This window comes from Seriola dumerili, unplaced genomic scaffold (assembly GCF_002260705.1).
Source record: "Seriola dumerili isolate Sdu_G_001 unplaced genomic scaffold, Sdu_1.0 BDQW01000044.1, whole genome shotgun sequence".
Classification (NCBI taxonomy): Eukaryota; Metazoa; Chordata; class Actinopteri; order Carangiformes; family Carangidae; genus Seriola; species Seriola dumerili.
Window position 1 is genome coordinate 790,900 of NW_019174299.1, and position 12,434 is coordinate 803,333.

Sequence of the window (12,434 nt, forward strand, 5' to 3'; positions counted from 1 at the left end):
TCATTACCACAGAAGCTCAGTGTTTTGTCAGACGCAGAGGTGGTGGGAGGGGGGTCGGGGTGGGGGGTCACACTGCTGATGGTGTAACGCAGCACAAAACATATTTCTGACTCACAGCCAGTCGTATGTAATAAGTCTTATGCTCTACAGTGACAACAAGAAACAGAAGTCATAATTTTGAAAATGTAGTTTCTATAATGATGATAAATTAAAGGGGAACTCCACCAGTTTTACACATCAGAGTTACAGATCTTGGACAGTATTACTGCATATGTGAATAAAGTTGTATAACACCTTCTGTGGGAGCTGTGTGAAATATGGTTTGTTTTTTTAACTGATAGGAGTGCTATACTAACTTGGTGGAGTACACCTTTAAAATATCATACATGGTTTTTAATCGCTACTTTTGGGTTACACCCCACCACCCCCCACAAATCTCAAATTAGTAGCAATAACCCTTGGGATCATGATTAACGATCATGCATCTCTCTCAGGCTGTGAGTTGGCTTCACAACTCCTGGTGCTAACATTTACTCAGCACAAAAATACTGTTCCAAGTTTCCATTCAAGAGAAACATGCGAAACATAAAAAAAGAAGCTGTCACATATTAAAATAACAGCATGAAACCAGTGCTGTGTGAACTCAAAAATGATGTCTAAATATTGCTTGTATTAATAATAATAAAATCAAAGTCAAAGGTAGAGACAAAGAGAGAGAGAGAGTGTGGGGAGAGAGAAGGTCGGGCTCTCCCCACCTTCTCTCCTTCTGTTTGAAAATAGAGGGTGGGATGAGCAAAGGAAATAGATAAAGAGAGAGAGAGAGAGAGCCAGAGAGAGAGATGGTGCTGCACCAATGGAGCACAGTAGTTCTAACCTCATCAGAGGATCTCTGTTGTGTGAATCAGCCCATCATAGGAAGTGACGGCTTCCTGTTGTGTTATAGAGGCTTCCTGGACAAAGGTGGAGATATGTAATCCCTGCCCACCAGGGAGGACAGGCAGAGCAGTGTCAGACAACATGACAGCCACCAGTTTCTCACTCATGTTTTCTGGGTGTTTTATGACTCTTCTCATCTGGGGTAAGTAGAGAAATTTACACTGTCTTAATCTATGGTATAGCTTCTTTACATGCCCTCTGTCTCACCTCTCAGGAGGAATGCTGAGGGGCTTTCAGTGACAGTGGCTTTTAGAAAGGAGCTTAGCTAGTCTCATGATGGAGTTTTATACTTAAAACAGTTTGGTTTGAGGGTCACAGAGGGATTTTGATCACGACATGACAGCTAAAAGGTTTTTGTGGTGTAGTAATTCTTGAGAATGTTATCATTAGATTGTTACTTAATTATTACCTAATTCATATTGCGGGTCATGCTGTTGTTGCTTCTATTTATTACTTAAGATCATTTGTCCTTGTGGGAAGGGAATGTATTGTAGGTTTCAATATCCTTGAGTTGAACATATTGAGAAGCAATGGCCAACAAATGAAAGATACAGCTTACTCCTTGTCATTTCCTCTTACTTCTTCTGTTTTCACAAGTTCTGAAATCTGTATATACTATAATAATTCAGCTTAATATCAATTCCTGCTCTGAATCGCAGCATTTCTTTTCCTTCTCCTCTTTATTCCAAATATTAATTTCTCCCATTTTTGGAATTTCTCTTGCAGCAGGATGCACAACAGTGGATGGTCTGGTAGATGAACAGTTGGTTGTGCAACCTGCCACAACAACAGGTATATGAAAGATTAAAAAAAAAAATCTAATGGATGACCATAAACACTTTGAATAACCCAGCGTCTTCTCTCTACAGAGTATCACTCAACAGACATGATGACTGCTAGTGAGTTTATCTTCTAATCTTTTTCTAGCTTCCTTTATCATAGACCATCAACTGCAGATCTGTATAGCAAATTAACTCTGAACATGGGTAGATATTGATTTAATCTTACTTTAATTTAGCAGAATTACATTAACCTGTTTACATTTTATATATGTATGTATATCTTACAGTTTCAAATAGTGAATATATGTTTGTGTCAACTGGGGGCTTGCTTTGGAACAGTTCCTTACTCTCATTTGCTTGGACTGACTAACACAGAAAGCAGAGCTCAGAGATCCTGTTTTCTGCCAAGATCTCCTTGTGTGTATTATCTTGAGAATCCAAGACAAACTCCTGGGGAGGTCTCTACCAGTGAGGGGTCAACAGCAGTAGACAAAAGGTCCATAATGGTTTGGGGTTAAAGGTTAACTGAAACCTCATTATGAGCAGCCCCCACCTGGCTCAACTTCCTGTATTTGTTCGTCATTCACCCCATGCAACGTCTGTGATCAACGCATGAACTCGGAGTTGTGAAACAACTGGAACTTTGGAGCAGCGCCCCTTTCACTGTTCCTCATCCTGTGCCTTCCTTTTTTTTTTTTTCTTTCCCCTGACTGTCCCCCCTCCTTCCCCTGCCAACTCCCCCCAACTCTGAGCTCCTCCTCTGCTGAAAAGACACATTTCCTGATGTCATTACTAAATCAAAATGCTGCTCGGCAAACAGATGTTGTGAGAGGCCCAACATGTGGATCCAGTGACACAAATTCACAAGTTGGTCGTGAGAAAACATGCACCATACGTTCCATTTTTCATTCAGTCAATGAAAGCAGCTCTCTCTCACTTCTCTTTAAAGTGGTGAGCAGTGACAGAGAGAAAGTACCTTACAGATGTAGCACACACACATGCGCTCCTCGTGGCATAAAAGAACAAAAAATTTCCCACACTCTTTCTTTTTTTTTTGTCTGTTTTCTTTACTGGCATGTGGGTGTAAAGACGGTTGGACTTTTAAACAGCTGGTCAGCAACAACTTGTTCCAGGTTTGGTCAAATTAACCTAAATATGAAATCATGGCTGTCTGCACAGCACACCCTGCAGAGTCATGATTACATCCACCCCAAAACGCTAAGCCCTAAATGTTTACTTATGTTTCCTATTTGGCAGAGGCAGCCCAAAAGGCAAATAAATCACATGCTGTGAGCTGGCCAGGCCTTCGACTGTGAGAAACTGAGACTAAAAAGCAGAACAAGAGTTAAAGAGTAAGGGTTTTCAGATGTGAGTCCAGCCCAGCTTGGGTGTGCTCCCTTTTATTTGGGAGAATGGAGAGGACAATCTTTGTTGCCTCCACCCCTTTAAAAAAGGAAGAAAATCCTAAAGAAACGTGTGCTGGAGAGGGGAAGAGCTGCTGCCAAGGCGCAGGGCCGTCAGACAGATCTTCGAAGAACATCTGGTAACCGCGGGTAACACTGTTTGGACATCTGGTAACCGAAGGTTACACTGCGTCTCTTCCATCCTGCCGGGTTTCCTGTTATGCCTCGCTGTACACAGTCTAAGAGGTTTAGGTTTATTATACATGGTCATCAGTTGGAGAAAGCGCACCTTTATTCATTTTTTCTGACATGAAGGGAGCACTTGGTTTCATTGGGGTATTCCTCTCCTTTCTCTCCGGTGAGTGTGTGGTCTCCCTTCTACAGCTGCAAATGCCTGCTTTAGTGCTAGACATGTGAAAGGAACTCATGAGCTGCAATAGACAACAATTCTCTTTGTATTGAAATTTGTCTTGGATGCATGACTTTATTAATGAACTTTATTAGAGAGGGCTTACACTGTAGATTTGAAGAGGGGTTTACTGCCAATAGTCTACTTTGCTAATGTTTTTAATTTAAAGACCTGATTTTTCTCCCTTTTAGACGCCACTTACGGAGAGTCTGCCTTGAAATTTGGTAGGTGACATGACCTTATAACCACACTGTGTAATCTTGTGAACAGTCATCCAGAATCTAAGAGATCTGAAGATGTGCAACACATGTTTATTGTCATTATCTAATCTGTTTCTGTCTCTCTCTCTTTTTTGACTCCCCCTCCCCTCCTCTCTTTCTTTTTGTGTTTCTCTTCAATTCATGCAGCTTGTGGGAATATTTCGCACAGTTGTATGCACTATTGCAACTTCTGTAATGAACTACATGGCGCTCCAACAATGGCTTGCCTTTCAATCCTGTCAAGACATCTGTGTCTCAGAAATTTTGAGAGCGCGATGGCATCACTGAACAGCACTGACTGGTGCATTTGGGATAATGTGAGAGGGTAAGTTGCATGTGTTCTATGCAGTTTTAACATTCAAAATATTGAATAAGTATTTTGCTAATATCTGAATTACTTTCCATACTGTCCCTGTCTCCACCTTGCAGTTTGTATAGTAACTTAAGCCTCTGCACAGAAGACATCTCTGACTGTCTCTTGATCCCATGGCCCAACCCTCTGGTGGAAGAGACCTTTGTGAACATTCATGCCGAGTTTTTCAAGGATTGTCCCACAGAGGAGCTGAACGACCCGCCGCCGGTCATCGTCTTCGCCCTGGTCATAACTCCCATCTGCCTGATCCCTGTCATGGTCAGCCTTGTGGTGCTCAAGACTAAGAATGGAGACGGCAGCTCCTGAAAAGTCTCTGCCTCGCTCACTTTCTATTGGACCTATGCTCTTCCCCTTTTTTTCCCAACCTGAGGACTGCATATTTACACATAGGCTGCTGCTGCGCTTTCATCTCACCAGTGGAGGCGTGACTCTTTCTGACAAAGTTCACTGGCGCTAACCCAATTCAGTGAAATTTGGAAACATGAGCGATAGAGAAAGCCTATCAATAGACGATTGTGATTCTGAGTTAATGTCAAATCCTGAGTCATCACAATTATTCAGTGACACACTTCCTGGTGTTTTAAAGAGACTCACTGTGACAAAATCTTTGTTATTATAAACTCATGTACTGTACTGCACTGTACTGTGTCTCATTAACACTTTTAAAGAAGACACTATGACACAACACCGGACTGGAAATCTGAACATTGATGGTATTTGGTTACATCCAAACTGGATGCACATGTTCAGAAAACAGCTTAATTTATAATGGAAAAAACCCAATATTCAGGTTTATGGTGACAAAAGCTCTCAGGCTTGCAACAGTAAAAGCAAAAATATATTTGTGTTGACACTCCTCATTATGTTGGACACCAGTTGTGTTGGTAAAAGACAAGGTATTTTTTTTAAATAGTGAACTCCTGAAGTCTTCAAACTTATCTCTGCTTTGAGCCTCTTATTAGACAACGTACAGTCTATTCACTTCAAGCCTGAACTGAATACAGGTTATGTGTTCATATGTGATATATGAAAAGGGTCCTCTATGTACATACAGGGAGGACAGGACAAAGGAGTATGGTCTGAAACATGGATGTGGTTATGTGAGTCATAGTGTATGGAAGGTTTGGAGTCAGAGGTTACAGATGGGACACAAAGAATGGATACGCCCAGAGACAGAGATCTCTTTCCTGGTATTGTCTATTTTCGAACAGCGATAAATCTTTCAGCACTTTCCACTGTCCAAACGGTGACAATCCTCATGACGATATAATGATGAGCTTATTGAAGCAAAGTTGATCTAACATCTAACATCCTGTTCAGACAAAAGACATTTAGTTTGTCCATGCAGCATAGTGATGTACACTGAGTGATGTACACTGAGTGATGACACAAAGATAAAAGTGTTATCTTTCGCCTGGATCTTGATAACGTATGAGTATGTATTGTTACGACCAGAAAGCCACTGTAGGTGCTTTCAGATTTTGAACAAAATGTGTATTTATATACTGTGTTAGTTTTCTGCCATTGTCAGGACTTACTGTACTGTCTGAGAACACATTCTGCCTGCTCTCACACCATGTACTGTATGCATTTTGATATACTTTTTTATATTTTATACAATTAAATGTACAGTTGGATTGATGGCTCTATTTTTTTACTCATATGGACTTTGGGTAAATGAAGCTCATGTTCAACAAAGATACATTAACAGAGCTGTGGCATCATTCTGACAGAAGTGCACTTTAACCTTTGTCAGTATTTGATTAAACGTTCCTTTCCCTCGAGTGCCGTGCAGATGGCATTGCTTTGTGCCTCAGGTAGTGTTTCACTGTATCTTCAGTGAGCAGTATATTGCGGTGCAGTTGCTATGCTGCGCAAGTGCTCATGTAGTGAAGGCAGCAGTGACAGCAGTCATGTATCACACCCTCATCTGGCACAAACAACACTGCAGGGTGGACCTGTGTTTGTTCGTACTGTATGTAAGTGTGTGTATGTGTCTGGCAGGGCTGGGTGGGAAAGTGTGTTTGGTGACCTTCCTCCTCTCTAGATGCTGGGACCATCCTCGTCCCCACCCCCTTCTGATCTCATCCAACTCTGTGTAACTCCGTATTCTTAGAGCGAGCCAGAGACATTTGTGATGCTATTATGCAATATGTGATTGTGAAAACCGTATTAATCATATTTTATCAGTCACATCAATTGTTTCACAAAACCATATGTGTACACATTCAGTACAGAATTCAAACACCCAAGGTCGATCTATAGCAGATGAGAGAGTTGAGAATGTTATCAGTCAGGAAACATTACCCTCTAGTGGAACAATGATAAATTGATTATTAACTCAGCAGGAAGTTTTCATACCAACATGGCTGTAATTTTTACATTAAGCATACATGAAATAAAGCAGAACAGAAAATGTCTAAGTAGGTTAATGTATGTTCTGTCAATTGTAACATTTGGCTCATGCCTGTATGTATCCATCTTTGAAACAGACCAGGATCAATCAGTGTCTAACACTGTGGTCATCCCTGTCTGTGAGTTCAAATTTGACTTATGACAAGTTGCTCAAGTACCTTAATTGCCTCCATGAACTGTGTTTCTCAGCCTCTATTGCAGTATGTATATTTTGTTTACTATCATCAGGATTCCTTCAAAGCAGTATATGAGGCCAATAGGTTATTTTCCAGCCCCTCAGTCACGCCACAGCACAGTTATATAACACTTTGAGAGGCCTCAGTTTGTATATAAATAAGATGATTTGACCATAATCCCATACAGGCCACAGTTTGAATTATCTGCACTGACACCAAAGTGGGTTGACTTGATGCTGTGGGGCTGAAATTTAAATTTTTTAAAATTTTTTAAAATTTTTTAAGGGATCAGGGAGAGAGAAAGATATTTTGTTGTGTAAAATCTTAGTTAGTTTTGATTGACAAATTACACATACGTGACAAAATAAAAAAAAACCTGAATAAATGAGTGGATAAACATAACGAATGCAGATACTTTTACACAGGTGCACTGTGCTCTGTAGCAGGTATAAAAATGGTGAACAGGCTTAGTTGAGGAAAAAATCTGAGTGACTTTGAAAGAGGGTTCATTGTTGGGGCACAGATGGCAGGAGCTTCACTCACAAAGGCTGCTCAGCTGGTTGGTGTTTCAATAGGAACAGGGACTAAAGTGACATCTGCATTTAGATCTATGGGAGAGACTTCAGATAATAGGGTCTGAAATTGTGATCGACAGCGCACATCTGCTGACTGAGATGCTCGTACATTAGTGCGATATGTAAGGAAAAACAGTGGTGCAAAAACCAGAAGCACTGGTCTAGAGATGTGGAAAAAAGTGATATTGTCGGTCGTACACCATGAGAATGGTACAGGCCTCAACGCTCGATCCCTACAGCGAGGGGGGATCCAGTGGCTCTGTTATGCTGTTCTTCCATTTGTGGGGCATGAGGGGTCACTGAATGGTTTTATGAGTATGGAAAATGATGTGAATCATATGCTATGGCCTTTACAGTCACCAGAACTCAACCCAATTGAATACTGCCACATAATATGTGTGCTGGACTGTGAGTGGCTTGCCTTGTTGTTTGCCGCAGTGTCTTTGTTCATACTTCCATAGAGAGTGGCTTTAATTCAGCTCACTTCGCAAAAACAATTGTATGGTGCCGCCATAGATATGTATATTCATAGAATTGAGGACAAAGCTTGCACTGTGTTTGCACAGCACAAAAAGATACCAGACACCCTCCTCTCTCTGCAGTACTGATCTCACTCGCAAAGCCTCAGCTGTGTCTCCAGTTGCAGGGTGTTGGGTTTTGACTCGAGAGTCTCTGTCGCGGCCTCTAGGTCCTCTCACCGCGGGAGCTGATTACTGTTACGTCCTCGAGATCTGGCAGAGAGGTTGGAAGGACGGCAGGTAAGGGCATCTGTACAGCAACTGCTGGTTCCTCTGGCAGCAGTTGCTGATGGGGACTTTGGCATTATATACGGCTGATAGTGTCAGCTTCACTTCTTCATATGAAGGAGCATTCGGCAGCATCAATGACAGCAGGTCAACCTCCGCAGCTGGCGAGAGAAAGTAAGCTTCCCGGAGCAGCCTACACCAAGTTATTGATGAGTTTTCATTATCTTATTTGATTTATAGATGTATTTATTCATAAAAATCTGTTTTCATTATGTTTTTCTCACCAATAGTTTACTGGAACATGTGCACAGTGGAGTTTTGCCAAACTTGATGAAAATTAAAAGATTGCAGCCGCTGATGCGAGTCATTCGGTGTGACATGAGTAATTACTTTGTTGTGCGAGATCTGAGCAGCTGGCCCTGCTGTGTCAGAGCTGACCCTTCAGCTGGATGACACAGAGCTGGCAGCACATGACTGTTCATTCGAGTAGGTTTGACATCAAAACTGCTACTCGATGAGTCAGAATAAATTTAAAGAATCACAAAGCATGAACAACCATGTTCCAATGCCGTATGAGCATTTGAATGACAAGAGGGAGAAATTTTCTTCAGTTCTGCGGCGATGATGGAAAAGAAGCAAGGCCTGCACCCACTGAAAGCCAATATTATTGGTTTGATGTAGATCCTGAGAGATTTATCCCTGAAAAAACCCAGATCTGCAGCAGGACAATGAGAAGAAAGAGATATAAACAGAAGGAGCTGATCATCAGAATCAGGAAATGAAAACAATGGACACGGACATGCATTGTCAGCTGAGACATCACATCCAAGTGGAAGTGGATCTAAAGTAAAGTAAATTAATACAGCATATACGCAATCTTAGCAACGCTAGTGAGAAATAATGTACAAAATTCAGGAGTAGTTCACCTGCATATTAAACCATATCAGAAGCCAATAACAACTGACAAGTAAAGCAGGAACAGGGTCTGCTGGTTCATCTCAGGTAGAGACAGACACAGAAATGACACAGAGGTTCACATCACATCACCACTGAAGACTTGAAGCTGTGTTTGTAGACACAGACTTCTCATTTGCAATGTTGGGCTAACACTTTTTTTTTGGCCACTTGGGGGCAGCAGAAAAAAGCTGTAGACACAGTGACATCACCTGTTGTTGATATGGCGAACTGCTTAATAAACAGCTGCTAATTTACAGTCTTAGAAGACATGGAGTAGCATTAGCATCCGTTTTGGAATTGTGTTTTTGTCCATCTGGTTAAAGTAAGTCTTATATTCACTTTAATATCATTTCTGCTTTTGTTCTCCACTTACTCCTGAGGGAAATATGTGGCTCTGCTAAATGCTCCACTAGGTTCAATGGCTTCTGCTCATTGATTGGCACTGGGCAGGTAGCGGGTAGGTGGTGTTTCTGTCTCCCTCTTTTTTTTTTGATGCCGGGAGAGCAGGGAGAATGGACCAGAACAGTAACATTGAAGGCCAGAAAATCAAAACAAAGAGCTGAAAGTTGCTCCAAAAGCAAAGGGAAAAGTCATGGGTTCATCACCACAGATGAGTCTTCAAAACCAAGGACGGTTTCCATGAATTATAACTGATGATCACTTCATGTGCAGTAGTTTATTCATACTCTAACTGAGTGTGCGCTCAGAGAAAAATTAAAGGCCAGTGACAAAGTACAACAAAACTGGAACTGGCACTGGATATAATTTCTGTAAAGCCCAACATAAACTAACAGCGGTGTTTTGATGGTTAAATACCACTGCATTCTGTATAACAAATAACTCTCTGGTGCAGAGGTGTGATAAACATCTGTACCTTTTTATCCATAAAGCTATTATTGGACATTTACCATCCTATATAACATCTATGCTGGACTGGACCACAGGGCCCTACCAAACTCACTCTCCTAACTGTCCTATGCTTCAAGTCAAGGGTTTACTCTGAACTTGGAAAATTTGCCTTTAGTTTTTGTGCACCAAACACACGGAATTGTCTACAAGACACTCTCAAGATGGACACGCTCACCACCCCTGGACAATTCAAGACAAACCACCTCACCTCACCTCAGCGATTCTTTCACTCAGTATTTTCCTCTTTTGAATTTTAACTGTATATTTCTGTGTATCTCAACATCATTGCGAATGAGGGAAAACTCAATGATCTCCAAGGCTTAAATAAATAAATGAAATACAATAGGAAAAAGAATTGTAATACCTTTGTGTAAAGCTACAAACAGAAATTTTAAAACACAATATTTATCCACCAGTGTTATATTCAAAAGGAAACATGGTGGCAGCTCAGTTTTCTTGTGATAATGTAAGAGTACTTTAGAGAACATTTAGAGTTTCCGCCCTCAAGTTATCCGTATTGTTACGTGATACACATCTGTATCACTCTGCATGCTGAGAGGTTTCAAAATAACAAACTAACATGATGAGACAATTTCCAAAGCCTGCCAGTGGTAACATGACCTTTGACCCTCACATCTCATCCGAAGGATTTATGAACAGTCTGCGAAACATGACCCACAGAAAATTCGCAAAAACAAAACAAACACACAGAACAATGTAGCTCCGGCTTAGCTTAACAATATCTAACTTTATTGTTTTACCCTTGTCGCCTCGCTGCGGGGGAGGGGGGGGGGCCTGACTGAGATTGAGGCCTGTAATTGAGCTCTGATAATGGGGGTGGGGGTGGGGGGGCTGCAAGCGCCCCATCTGCCAGCCTGACACGCATCGGGGCAGACAGAGGGAACTATCCAAGAGTACCAGACCCAGCTGGATGTCAGGACATGTTTGGACCCGGGGATAACAGAAGAAGACATGGGGTGAGCCACTTTCATACCACTGTCTGCTTGTGATGATGGACTCTGTAAGAACACAAAGGCAAGGTTTCTTCTTAAAACCAATCCAACCATGAATATATACATTACTGTCATTGCAATCTCTATGCAGAGCCTTGAATATAAGTTGAACTATGTTTTAAAAACAACTTCTTTTTTTTTTTTTTTTAAAGTCTCACTGAGAGCTGTTAAGATGTGAATAGTGTGGGTGCACTTGATATCAGAGGAGGCCTCTAGATGGCAGTCTGTGAGAGCATATTCTGTGACTGAAGGCACTCACTTTTAAGTATAGGTCTATTCACTTTGAGAGAGACGAGTATGTATTATATTGTTGTTTACACCTTTGGTCACAGGCATGTAGTGGTTTAGGCTGTTAAAGCAGCGCACACTCAAGCCTCAGGTCACTCAAATTCATTTTATGCTTTTGTTTGGTTACTCCCATTTTGAGTCAATACACAGTACAGTTCTCATGCACTGTGGGATTAGTTTCAAAGCAAATAGAATAAGAGAAATTAAATCAACCTTGGAAGCTGAACCTTTCATGCAAATACATTTTATGATCTGACTCTCTGAAGTAAAGCGCTCTGAGCTTTGTGACGGTCGGGCCCGGCTTTGTCGAGAGTCTGAAAAGTTAAGCGTAAATTTTTTCTTTGCACTGAAGAGACACAGTCACTGTATGGTCTTGAGAGAACAGGTGGAGATGATAACAGAGAAGGCAAATACTCTCTACACTCCTACATGCTCCTGCGGTTTAAAAAACATTTTTTTTATTCATAGCATGAAAAGTACAGTGGCAGTTCAACAAAGCAGATTAATTAAATATCAAATATTCCTTTTTGGTATCAAAATACAGAAAACAGCAAGTGTGCATGCACATTTTAAAAAGGCTGTAACAGGCTGTAAGGGTTTCGTGGCTTAAAATGATGTTTTTTCAGGTTTTCTAGTTTGTTTTTTTTCTCTGAGATTCAATGATTTTCTCTCATTCATCTCTTCTCATCTTCCTGCAGTTAGTTTAACAGGAGCCTCACGGTTGTTTCAGAGTGATCACCTGTTTTCTGTCTCATGAAAAGACATTCCAACATGGATGGTTCACCCGCACTTATCCACCTCCCTTTCCTCTGAACATCCTGAGAGACAGAAGCTTTTACCAAGTGAAACGGCCAGATTCATTCGTGTTTAGCAGTAAATAGCATCACTTTCAATCCACAAATGCTGAGCTTCTTACATTTATCTACAGAGGAAAATACAGTTTTCACACATCTTTTGTTTCCTGTTTGAGAAGCCTAATCCCACAGTGTTCTTGAATTTTTTTTCAGGCTAAAATACGAATCACATAATGCACAAAGGCATTTATTTGATATAAAATATCCATATCTGCATGGGCAGGAGCAAATGTACCCTACACTCAGAGATGCTCATCACAAAAGCGTGCCAGCACACATACTGTACCTTCCAGTGAAGACACAAACACATGCAGTCAACAGTATAATACAAGATATGA

General features: G+C 41.1%; 1 protein-coding gene across 3 annotated transcripts; it reads left to right on the plus strand.

Moving 5' to 3' along the window:
- The first annotated feature begins 925 nt into the window (after positions 1-925).
- On the plus strand, positions 926-5,800 carry ramp2 (receptor activity modifying protein 2). Of its 3 annotated transcripts, none has more exons than XM_022739304.1 (6): positions 926-1,078; positions 1,666-1,728; positions 1,806-1,835; positions 3,722-3,754; positions 3,938-4,115; positions 4,220-5,800. In XM_022739304.1, the coding sequence occupies exons 1-6, from the start codon at positions 1,018-1,020 to the stop codon at positions 4,467-4,469; spliced, it is 615 nt and encodes a 204-aa protein (XP_022595025.1). In that variant the 5' UTR covers positions 926-1,017; the 3' UTR covers positions 4,470-5,800. The 3 variants fall into 3 exon arrangements, with proteins under 3 accessions (XP_022595025.1, XP_022595024.1, XP_022595026.1); XM_022739303.1 differs by having other exon boundaries at positions 928-1,078; positions 1,663-1,728; XM_022739305.1 differs by lacking the exons at positions 926-1,078; positions 1,666-1,728; positions 1,806-1,835 and adding an exon at positions 3,094-3,479.
- The last annotated feature ends 6,634 nt before the right edge of the window (positions 5,801-12,434 follow it).